This window comes from Chiloscyllium plagiosum, unplaced genomic scaffold (genome assembly GCF_037043375.1).
Source record: "Chiloscyllium plagiosum isolate Xiang-an unplaced genomic scaffold, Cpla_swu_hap1 HiC_scaffold_2, whole genome shotgun sequence".
NCBI lineage: Eukaryota > Metazoa > Chordata > Chondrichthyes > Orectolobiformes > Hemiscylliidae > Chiloscyllium > Chiloscyllium plagiosum.
Window position 1 is genome coordinate 87919741 of NW_028270140.1, and position 12692 is coordinate 87932432.

Sequence of the window (12692 nt, forward strand, 5' to 3'; positions counted from 1 at the left end):
TTGAAATCAAACTGAAGAAGCCTGCCTCACTCTATTTTCAAATGTGTTCCTTTCCTGAAAGCTCCAGGACAAGGCTCAGTTACAGTACTTCACCTAATTAGTAAAGCACAGGAAATTGGAACCAACACCCTGAGCAAGAGCAATAACCCAACTATTATCCTGATATAGCTTTGTTTACACCAGGATGCAGTAACCAGAACAGCCCATTAGTCAATCAGTACATTCAGCATTTTAAAGCTAGGCATTTACTGTTTATGAAGTTCCAAAGGGATTTAAAACATTGTACTAAGGGTTCTTAATTTCTAGTTGCCTATTACTTGCTTTCTAACTTTAAAACTGTCTTTTCTTAATGACTTACTTTCTCTGCATAATGTGTGTAATTTATCAACTTCCGAACTACAAAAGTGGCCTATTCCTTCGCCCCTCGCAGTTTAGAATTAGAGGGGGTGAGGAAAGCCTACACGCTTGTCTGTTAACTGAGATACTTTTCCAAAGATTTTTAGTTCACTTTCACTCAGCAGTTTCTTTGGTCAAAATTATTAATTCAATTTTAAGGAATCCTCAAGTTGAATTCATAAAAGCATTCTTTGATTAAACTGATTCGTGAATTCATGCTGTTCCACAGGAGATTTGAATTTCGTTTATGCAATATGTTTAGTGTTCAGACTTCAGCTGAAAATGTGGGAACAGTCTTTTGAAGTTCTGAAGTGACTTCTTAAGAGCTAAAGGGACTTTCAAAGCTCTTGCCTGAATTTTATTTCCAGGTGATTTTCCCAAGAGTTGCCCGGGTCTGTAAAAATGACATGGGAGGTTCTCAGAGAGTATTGGAAAAGCAGTGGACATCATTCGTGAAAGCTCGTCTCAACTGTTCTGTACCTGGAGACTCTCACTTTTACTTCAACATTTTGCAGTCAGTGACAAATGTTGTCCGTATTAGTGGCCGTGATGTCATTCTAGCAACATTTTCCACCCCTTATAACAGGTAAATATATTCACAGAGCCACAGAAATGCTATACTGAAACTATTAGGATGAATATTTTGAAATGACATTTCTTGTTTAAATTACCAGTGCTGAAGACTGTTATTGAGTGTATGTAGGTTAAACGTAATTTTGCTGGGATCCATTGTAAACATTACTCAATGCGCACAATAATTTTGTGCAAAATATTTCCTTTTAAAGTGAATTATTTTACATTAATTGTATACATTTGTTTAAATTCTGCAGAATGAGTGATATTCATAAGTGCATGTCACTTGGTTTCAATTTTGTTTAATATTCCTGTGAAGTTCCTTGTGACATTTTATTACACTAATAAAATGGTGGATAAATAGGTGGTATGCACATATAAGTTGTTGTTGTTTTGTCAGTAGCGCTTTATCTGTGAGAATTTTTCTTCGGTTGCATTAATAGCTACAATGAACAAAAGCAATGCATCTCTTCCCAAGCGTGACTAGAATCTAAAATGTTTAGACAACTTCTTGCTGCTTTGTCTTATTTTGTTTATAGGACTAACAGCAGTTCATAGATTCACACAGTGCAGAAGAGGCCCTTTGCCTGTCAAGTCTGCATTGACATAACTACCATTAAAGGCACAATAATCCAACTTTCTTGCACTTGTCCCATATCCTTAAATGTTATGACATATGAAGTGTTCATCCAAATTTTTGAAGGTTGTAAGGTTAATAACCTCCAAATTTCCACCTGTCCCTTACCCTAAAACTATGCCGTCTTGTGACTGACGCTCAACCAAAGGGAACAGCTGCTTTCTGCCCACCCTGTCAATACCCTTCAATCTTACACACCTCAATCATGTGCCCTCTCAGCCTTCTCTACTGTAAAGAAAACAAAATGAGCCTATCTAGTCTCTCCGTATAATTTAATTTCTCCATTCCAGGCAACATCCATGTGAGCGTCCTCTGTGCCCCCTCTAGTGCTATCATATTCTTCTGTAGTGAGATGGCCAGAATTGCACACAGTACTCCAGCTGTGTCCTGACCAACACACTGTACAATTCCAACGTTACCTCCTTGCTCTTTATACTCTATACCACAGCTGAAGAAAGCAAGTGTCCCATATGCCTTATTTAGTATGGTATTCATGTTCTTTGCTGACTTCAGGGATCTGTGAGTAATTACCTCAAAACCCCTCTATTCCACTGAACTACATATTCATTAAATGCTCCCTCATCTTGTTTCTTCTTCCAAAGTGTATCATCTCACACTTATCACGGTTAAGTATCATCTGTCACTGGTCTGCTCCTCTTACCAAGCCATCTATATCTTCCTGCAACCTACAACCATTGCTTTCACTATTGGCCAATCTTGGTGTCACCTTCAATTTTGCTTAACATTCCACACACATTTTTATCTCTATCATTTATGTATATAACAAACAATAAGGGTCCCAGTACTGATCCTTGTGGTACACTGCTGGACACTGGCCTCCACTCAATCTTCTACTACTATCCTTTGTGTCCTATTACTAAGCCAATTTCTGGTCCGTCTCATCAAATTTCCTTAAATTCTAAGTGCTTTAACCTTCTCAATTGATTTCCCATTTGGGATCTTTTCAAAAGCTTTGCTAAAATCCATATAAACTTCCAACTGGGCTTCTTTAATCCACACACACACCATCGTATTTTCAAATTTGTTAGGCATGACCTCCCTTGGACAAAGCCATGCTGATTATCCCTAATTGACCCATGACTTTCTAAATGGATATTAATTTGCTCCTTCAGAATTTTCTCCTGTAGTTTCCCTACCATTGGCTTGAGACTCGCCGGTCTGTAATTTCCTGGTTCATCTCTACCACTCCTCTTGAAAAGTGGAACAGTGTTAGCCATCCTCTAGTCTTCTGGCACTTCACCCATGGCCAGGGAGGAATTAAAAATTTATGTCAGAGCCCCTGCAATTTCCTGCCTCCCACAGCAGCCTGTGATGCGGTTCATCTGAGCCAGGGGATTTGTCAGTTTTTGACCTCCAGGTAAATCCTTTCTGAACCCTCTCCAATTGAAAAATATTCCTCCTATAGCAGAGCAATCAGAACTGTTCATGCTACTTCATCGTCCCGTACAACCTCAACATGACGTCCTCACTTTCTCCTATATTCAGTGGTCTGGGCAATGAAGGCAAATTTGCTGAATGCCTTCTTAACCACCCTATCTGCATGAGATGCAAATTTCAAAACATTGACCACCTGGACCCCTAGGTCTCTCTGTTCTACAACACCACCAAGAACCCTACCATTAATTATATAAGTCTTGCCCTTGTTTGTTTTACCAAAATCCAAAACATTGCATTTATCTAAATTAAACTCCAGCACTCACTCCTTAGCCCAATTGATCAAGATCTCTTTTTCTAATCTTCACTCTCCACTATACTACCAATTATTGGTGTCATCCACAAACATCCTAACTGTGTCTCCAAAATGCTCATCCAAATCGTTTATATAAGTGATAAAACAAGTGGATCTAGTACTGCTCCCTGTGGAACACCGCTAATCACAGGCCTCCAGTCCAAAAGACAACTCTTTACTACCATCATGTCTCCAACCGCCAAGCCAGCTTTGTATCCAATTGACATGCTCTCCCTGAATCCCATGTGATCTAACTTTACTAATTAGTCTACCATACGGAACTTTATTCTTGACCAGAACCTCAATATCTATCTTCATCCATTGTTCCCTATTCTTACCGGCCTTACCCTTCACTCCAGCAGGAACATAATGCTTCCGAACTCTCATTATCACACTTTTGAAAGCCTCCCACTTGTCAGTTGTCCCTTTACCTGCAAAAGGTCTACTCCAATTAAACAATTGAAAGTTCCTGTCTCATACCATGAAAATTTGCCTTGCTCCAATTAAGAACTTTCACTTTTAAAAAAAGTCCCATCCTTTTCCTTAACTATTTTAAAAGTAAGAATTATGATCAAAGTGTTCCCCACTATCACTTTAGTCACTCACCCTGCCTTATTTCCCAAGATAAGGTCAGGTTTTGCTCATTCTCTAGTAGATAATATTTCAGTAGGTGGTTGAGACAATATGAATTCAAATTGTGCATATTGATGAAGAAAATGATCCTCAATATATTTTACAAATGTATTGAGGTTCAAATGTAAACCATCCCATTTGTGCATGTCCCACTTCCCCAAAAAACGTTCCCATGGATCCAAAAATCTAATACCCTTCCTCCTACACCAACTGTTCAGCCACGCATTCTTCTGTCCTATTTTCCTATTTCTAAGCTTGCTAGCATGTGACAGTAGGAGTAGAGATTACAACCATTGAGGTCCTGCTTTTTAATCTACTGCCTTGCTCTCTGAATCCTTGATGCAAGACCTTATTCCTCATTTTGCCCATATCGTTGGTACCAATGACCTCTAACCATGACCTCTAACTCATCACCCTCCCCTTTCAGGATGCCCTACAGCCATTCATCTTATTATTATTTTATTACCTTTTGGTTAATTGACCTTCATTTTCTGATTGAGGCAAAGATAAACTAAATACCAAAAAGACAGGACATATTTGTGAGACAAGGAGAGCCCATCACAACATATGAACAAATACAGCACTTTAATGTCCTCTGCCCAGGACTTGTGTTAACAAGGGGAAGGGTAGGAGAGGGAGAGAAACTCTCAAGCTGTTTGAAAGAGCATTGTAGTTTATTAGTAGGAGACCAAGAAGGCAACTTCAAAGAATGTGTTTTGCTGATTGATTTATTGCATGCCTCATGAGTGAACAGTCCTTTTCTGGTAAATGTCTCACTGCAGCATCCCTGGATCAGCGGTCTGTGCATATGATATGGAGGACATTGCCGCTGTCTTTATTGGTCGATTCAAAGAGCAGAAGTCTTCTGATTCCACATGGACACCAGTCCCTGAAGACAGAGTTCCCAAGCCAAGGTATGTCAACTATCCTTAAGAAAAAAAAAATCCAATGAAATTTCTTTTCAAAAGCAGCTGGAAATATTTGAACAGTAAAAACATGAAGTTTTCTCATTTTCCACTAAAATGAATTGATCTCATGAATGTAAGTATTTGATTTGAAGAAAATTCAGTATTTTGTCTATAATTCAGTAAACAACTGATTTCATACCTTGATAATGTTGTTTGAATAGATAGATGAAGGGACAGCAGTTTTGCACACAAGATAAGTGCACAAAAGTTAATTAGATCTGCAGACCTATTCACTTTTTTGGCAATTCACCTAAGTCTTGCAGTTCCTTATTTCTCTCCAAATTGTTTTTAATTGAATTCCCGCCCAGACGGTGCAACTTCTCAACTTTCATCATCTTCCTGAAACTCTGGTATGGTGCAGAGTTAAGCTGTTCTTGCAACTTTCTTTATTCCATTTAAGATTGCTCATGTTAGTCAGATTGATTTGACATTTGAAGAAAAGTCAGATTATTCGTGCACAGCACAAAGCATTTATTTCAATTGCTTTTGATAAGTACATTGCTGATTATGCATGACCAAGATTTTCTTCTCCGTATGTTTTTCCAGCATAAAAGAAAGCCAGGCATACGATGAGATAATATTTCAGTAGGTGGTTGAGACAATATGAATTCAAATTGTGCACAAAAAGTTTTGTTGCTACTTGACTGCTGAGATCAGCCCGATTGTAGCCTCTGACCTGATCCCACTCTGGACATCATCAGTGGAAATTGCATTGCTTTGGAGCTAAACTGTACTCTAGTTATTTGTTCTGCTTGTTGAGCAGCACTGTATATACTGATGTCTGAAATTCACATGAAATGCTGTTTACACAGAATGGGAGACAAGACAGTAGTTCAGTTCATGCTCCCTGTGCTAAAATTGGACAGCAAGTTTCTTCAACTGTTACATCTGTGATAACATAAAGAAATGTGTATTTTTATTGTGCCTTTCATGCCCTGAGGTTGTCAAATATTTCTTTCAGCCAGCAGAGTAGTTTAGGACTTTTGTCACTACTGTCATAGAGGGAATGCAGCAGTCAATTTGTGCACAGCACGATTCCACGTGATAAATGGCCAGGCAGTCTGCTTTAGTGCTCTTGGTTTGGAAGATAAAATATTGACGAGGGAACTGATGAATTGACATCGGACTGACACTTTAAGGTTCTAGTAGTATTTTGTTTTTAGAAAAATATTAGCCAGTATAACAAACATGAAGTAACAGAAGAACATATAAATCAGGCTGCAAAAATATGCTGTGGATAACTTGTGCATAGATGCTTAGTGCATTTGTCTAAATTTCACTTCCTAGCATTTTATTTAAGAGCGGTGTTTAACTTAAAGCAGACTATGACCTGGATAAACATTTTAAAAAGGACACGGGCTACGTAGTCAATGGAAGTTCAGTAATTGTTCATGAGAAATTCCTTGGATTGTATATTTTGTAGCCACACAGTGTGAATTAGTTGAGCAATTGGTATGGATCCAAGTGTTATAGAAGAAAGCTATCTTCAAGTCCCATTGAAAATTAAAACATTCAAAGGAAATGCATAAATAGTTTACTGGGCAAGGTACACGTTTTAATTTCTTTTACGCTAATCTCAGAAAGTCATCATTGTAGAGTCTTATAAAATAAATCTTTGCCAAGCACCTTTTGGAGAACCTGGTGCATCTGGCTGTTTTTTCCCCCTCTTTAACAGTCCTTATCTTTGTTCCTTTGCACAGGCCTGGCTCTTGTGCTGGTTCAGTGTTACTGGAAAAATTTGGAACTTCCAATGGATTCCCAGATGATACACTCAACTTCATTAAAACGCACCCTCTCCTGGATGAAGCTGTACCTTCCATTGACAATAGGCCATGGTTTTTGAGGACAATGGTCAGGTTAGTGGTTACTTTACTTTTTTTTTACAGGTAAAGAGCAAACATATGTTGTATCTCATTATTGGCCAGTTCTGGCATTGTTCCCCAAATTGAAAAAAAAATGAGTGAATGCTTGAAGAATTTGTTTGCTCAAAAAATCACATTGTGTGGAAGTGTCTCGTCTTGCATTATTGGAAAAATAATACTTAGACTGCTTGAGAGAAGAGTGCTGATTGAAGCTATGTGTATTAATTCTCAGGTCCATGTTCTTTACACTCTGACCTGTACATACATACATGTCTGTACATACATGTACATACATACATGTCACAAACCTTGCAAAAAATACATGTCTGTTTCAACTCAACAGCTACTCACTGGTTTATTTCTCTGGCCAATGTCCAGACCAATTAGTCAACCTGCCTGCTTTAAAATTGAAATAAAGGTTGACAGTTAATTGTCAATCATCGTTAATGGGTGCATTTTCCATGACATTGCTTCTAATAATCCAAGTCTATCTGCCAACCACTAAGCACTGTGCTCTTATGCAGTTTAAATATTAATTCTCTCCTTTTAACTGGTATTCTTGCAGATTGTCCTGAAGAGTGCAGGATGAAAAGCTTTAACAAAACATATTTTTTGAGCAATACTCAAGTTATAGATTACCACACAACTATGTTTATGTTGACTACTCTTCCTTAAATTGAAAGAAAATGTATAAAATCAGAATTCCTGAAACATTTGTCTGGTGGAGTAGGAAGTAGTTCCATGGAGCATGAATTTGCTACACACTCTCTGGTTAACTGCATTTCTCTTTCAACCATTGCCAATGCTGTTGACTGTCAGGTTGGCTGCCTGCCCAAACTGTTACTGTCCATGGTGCATTATCATCTGCGGTCAACTCCACTGAAAGTGGATGGACATCCATCAATCCGGTTTCACCCACTGGACCACCATAGTGTAAGAAAATAGAACAGGCTAAGGCAAGTCAGAAATTTGAGCAATGCACAGGTGTCATTAGTTACATGTGTATGCAAAATGACGTAGCTTGATTTTTAGATTTGGTTTGGACTGTTAATGAGGTGGTAGCTTTTGTTATTGTGGCCAAGCTAATGTGAGAGTCAATGGTAGAGTGAAGGGAACGTTTGGTCAGTGGGGAATTAAGGTTACAGTCATTTGAGTTTTTCATTAGCTTTCCCATTCAGAAAGAGTTTAGGTTATCCAGTTTATCTCCTCCCACCCTCTGTCATCTTCTCCTCGTGCATTTAATAAAAAAGTCGTAGGAAATGTATGAATAGTTTAATGGTCATGATATGCTGCTTAATTTCTTTCACACTTCATCTCAGAATGCCGTTACAATCTTGTGAAAGTTTACCAGGTACCCCTTTTGTGAAGCTGGTGCATTGTGCTGCTTTTTCTCTCTTTAACAATCCTCATCTTTTGTTGTTTTGTACAGGCAGTTTCTTGTGCAGGTTCAGTATTACCGGAAAGATTTGGGATTTCCAGCTGCTGAGTTGATGGCAAGATGATGTGTTGTATAAAGTGTGGGAGACCACCATGAATCTTAAATCCTGCTCTGTGTGGTATGGCAAAGCTACACCAGAGTGCCCCAGGCAACACAAGTAATGTTGCCACATTCTAGTGATCTGCTGCCTTACATTTCTTGTGTCTGTGTAGCCTTTGTGGTATGTTTGGCTACATGGTCAGCAAATTGCCCTCAATTACCATTACCACTATGCCACTGCCTCCTTAGGGAGAAATTTTGTTGCTTGCTCCGCCTGTTTCTGAAAGAATAAAATCTAAATCGCTCTCAATAGTAGATGGTAAATTCCAAAATAACAAAAATAGCTCCAGTTCCAGCAGAAAGTGGATAGGTATGTAAAGATTTGTCAGTACTGTCATCTTCACAGTCATTAATATTGCTGTCCTTGCCCTGTTCTGAGCTTGTATCTGTGGTTGCAGCTTCAAGTTGCTTGCCTAATAGAAGTGCAGGCTTTTTACAATGTCCTTTGCCAACATTCAAATGGGGAAATTGCTGACTGAACACTTTGGGTGGAAATGACTTTGGAGGATACAATGGCTTTAAGAGATGTATTTTGTCCTTTTTTTTTAATAAAGGAAGGTTGAGACAGAGGCACAGAGAGATCTGTTCAGAGTCAACAAAGTAAACAGCTTGCGATACTTTTTGTTAAAGATAATGTTGGAACAATAGAAGCAGCCTGAATGGGTGGGGTCAGTATCCGTCAGAACCAGGATTCTTAGCTTTAGCTTTCAACAGTTGCTGAGGTCTTGAAGCTGGATGTGGAAGGTCTTATTCTTCCCTCTGTTACAGCTAAAAGCTGGGGTTCTGTTCCTGCTGCTAGAATTACATGTGAGACCATCTATTTTACTGAATTTGCATTTGCCAAGAATATGCTTATGCAGTGTTACTATATGGGTCAGTTAATTAGTAATAGTGTGTGTGTATATACATTTTGTTAGGCATTTTGATCATTTTAGTTAAGCCAGTTATTTTCTTTTACTTTCAGTTTGTCTTGTATTTTAACTTTAGTGTAAAAACAAAGTGTGCTTTGCTTAAAGTTGAGTAATTTGACCAATCAAATTGCATCTGGAGCACAACACCTTTAAAACAAGAAAAAGCTAGAGTCTAGGCTATCTTGATATGTTTGAGGGGGTTTGTCTGGTCCTTGACAAACCTACTGCTTAGAGATTGTCTCCTCATCCCCCACTATCAGCAGCTTGACCTCCTCTTTGAGGTCTCTGCTTATTTTCTACGCGATTCTGTATTCAAAGAGGAATGTCTCCTAAATTGGTTTGTACAGAAGCCAGATGTCAGCAAAATGTCCTCCTGCACCCATTTCACCAACTCCTGTAGACATTTTTAACTTGGCACAGCTATAGAAATGAGTAAACACCTTATTATTCTAGTAACATCCAAAATAGATCAAACAACAGCAGCAAATCTGTAATTGTTTGATGATACCTTTCAGTATTGCTGGTGGAGGCACCTTCTTAGTACTGAACATGTTAGCTGGAACATTTAGCTACAAGTTGGCAGCAATGGTCTCAAATCAGCATTGCACGCTGATTGAAATCTGATCTGTCTGCCCTGCAGGTAAATAGTGGGTGTTGACTCCATGCACAACACCTGAGCAACATGGTGCTTCATGTGACTCAACCCAAAATTTCATGTCCGTTAACCCATCTTCCTCTTTAAGACTCTTATTGAACTGAAATTTATTTCTGAAATTTTAATTTATTAAAGGCATTCTGTTCTGGCTGCGAACACAGATACTGGTTTCAATTGACTTGTGTGAGCTACTGTTCATTGGTAGCAGTGTGGTTGCTGGGGAAATGTTTATTTAGTGCGTGACTTTCTGTCGAGTTTAGTTGAATGCAGCACAGCTGTTAAGAATTTAACAGTGAGTGCACTGTTATGCCCATATATAGAGAGAGAGTAGTTCTACAAAAAATCATATTTCATGGATGAAACAATGCAGCCTTTGATATTGATTTATTCAGAACATTTTAAGGAAAAGCTCTCTTTTAAGTTCCATTGGCCTGCCAATGTAGGTGAACAAAAGGGAGCTTGTCTGTTTCTTGAACCATTCTGCATGTTTCAATTAAATAGGAACTAACTCTGGTTAAAGAGTGAACTTGATAGTTTACATATAAGCATACTTTCTCTATTAGATTGCAAAGAAATCTATTGCATTCCGGTTTCACCATTTCATGATGAGAAAAGACTTAAATTTGAGATGGTACAAAAATATATATATTTTTTAAAAAAACATTCACTTTAATGTTCCATAGAGCAAGGTTCACAATTCAGGAGGGTCTAATGGTAAATGAAATGAAACGTGATCATTTGTTTATTTTCAACAGATATCGATTGACCAGAATTGCTGTGGATAATGCTGCAGGTCCCCACCAAAATTACACTGTGGTGTTCTTAGGATCAGAGAAAGGAATTATCTTGAAATTTCTGGCCAAAGCAAACATGGGCTTCATAAATGACAGCATCTTTCTGGAGGAGATTAGTATCTACAACGCAGAAAAGTAGGTCCACCCTAATTTTGCACTTGATTGAAGCAGAAAGATTTTAAATGCACTTGAGTAAAATCTGCAGGTAAAATCAGGGTTACATTATTTGTACTGCACTCACATTGCGCATCATTTTAATGGGTACCATTTTGGGAGTGTTAGTGAGGATCTTTTATATAAATAAGTCAGATACTTATTTTGTTATTAACACTCTCAAAATCAATTTTAGCAAGTAGTTATGTTTGCTAAGCAAGAGCGCTGAAGCTTTTACTGAATTTTTTTTGAGGTCTCTCCATCCCTCACTCTGTCTGTCTCACTCTCCTCTTTCTATCCATACCTCCTTTTCTCCTCTCCCCACTGCTCACTCTCTTTCTTTCTTTATCTCTTTCTCGCTCTCGCTCTGTCAGAAACTGAGTCACTATCGGCACTTCTGTCTCAATGTCACAGACCATGATTCCTAACATTGCCTTGACTTCTTATTCCTTTTCATTGGACTGTGAATGATTCCAGGCACTATCATTTAGGAAATTCACCACCAAGGTGGGTGGGCAAGGTATGGGAGGTAAGATAGTTAAGCTTTTCCCTAGTAGGATGATACAGCCTTAGTGGGCACCCACATATCCATTTCTGAACTTGTGCTTTGAGTTCATTTCAAGACTTTATTATGTGATTATCTTTCTTATTTTGATTAAAAGATTAAAATCCCATTAGACAGACAACCTTTATAATGGGAACAGGAAATCAAATATTTCATTTACCTTACCCATTGTATCAAAATTAAATGTCTTGTCATGTTGTTAATAATTTCTGCATTGGCATAGCAGATGAATACTCTGCTTGCTTTGACAATAGGCATTCAGATTATTAAGCTACCAAATTCAGTATCTGAGCTGTGACAAAATAACTGCTTCCAGTTGAGATCGTGAATTATTATTAATTTCACTCCTCTTTGGACATGGCAAATGGACATTGGCCAAGACTCTTGCCTGTGGGGGTATGCATAAATGTATAGATATTGGCTGAAAATGGAATCAGGCTTAGCTGTGATTTCACCCCTTGAAGATTGAGTGAATAAGCCATGACACTCAATGACCAGGCACATTAATGAATGAATAGTCTGTATAAGTGGGGAACTGGAGTGTTATATTTTTCCCAAATGTTGAAAATAATTGCACTCGTTTACTCAATGAAATTCCTGCAGTTCTCCATGTGGTTGGTGGATTGATGTGTCCAACAGTGAATGTGACACCGGGATATTTATTCACATTAACAATCAGCTCCTAGCTCCTTAAGAACAAAATTGTCACAGTGTAACAAGAAATGCTACTGGTACTCGGGGAAATATAACCAAGCACAGCTAAGTGCGAATTGTGGTAAACCATGTTTTAAAGTCTGTACTCCTTTTACAATAAATGTAACTTGTTTGTGCCAAGTGCTGCATGAATGCTTGTAACACTTTGCCATCATTGTAGCAGTGCTACTTCAAAGGTACTTGGTGAAAAATTGGATTCGTGAATGACATATGAAATCACAATTGGTGTAGGGTGTAAATGTTGTTCTTTTGTGGTAGGTGTAGTGTTGATGGTGTGGAAGACAGAAGAATTGTGGGAATGGAGCTAGATAAGCCCAGCAACACACTCTTTGTGGCGTTCTCCACTTGTGTTGTGAGGGTGCCTCTTGCTCGATGTGAACGTCACAGCAAATGCAAAAAGTGAGTTGAGGATTTTCTATTGTTTTGTGTGTTTTGAAAGATTTGCATGCAACTAAGCATTGAAGCACTGGGAAGGCTAGGTAAATTGTCATGGTGAAGTCTATTTGAGAAAGGAGGGGAATTTCTGTTTTGTGATTTGCATAAA

The 12692-nt window shown here is 38.4% G+C and overlaps 1 protein-coding gene across 9 annotated transcripts in view; it reads left to right on the plus strand.

Moving 5' to 3' along the window:
• sema6a (sema domain, transmembrane domain (TM), and cytoplasmic domain, (semaphorin) 6A) overlaps positions 1-12692 on the plus strand; it is a 154007-nt gene that overhangs the window by 119550 nt on the left and 21765 nt on the right. For all 9 annotated transcript variants that reach the window (XM_043711327.2, XM_043711335.2, XM_043711319.2 and 6 more), the window contains exons 10-14: positions 765-982; positions 4772-4903; positions 6658-6813; positions 10678-10851; positions 12407-12547. In XM_043711327.2, coding sequence (XP_043567262.1) covers positions 765-982; positions 4772-4903; positions 6658-6813; positions 10678-10851; positions 12407-12547 — 821 coding nt within the window. The remainder of the gene's footprint in view (positions 1-764; positions 983-4771; positions 4904-6657; positions 6814-10677; positions 10852-12406; positions 12548-12692) is intronic.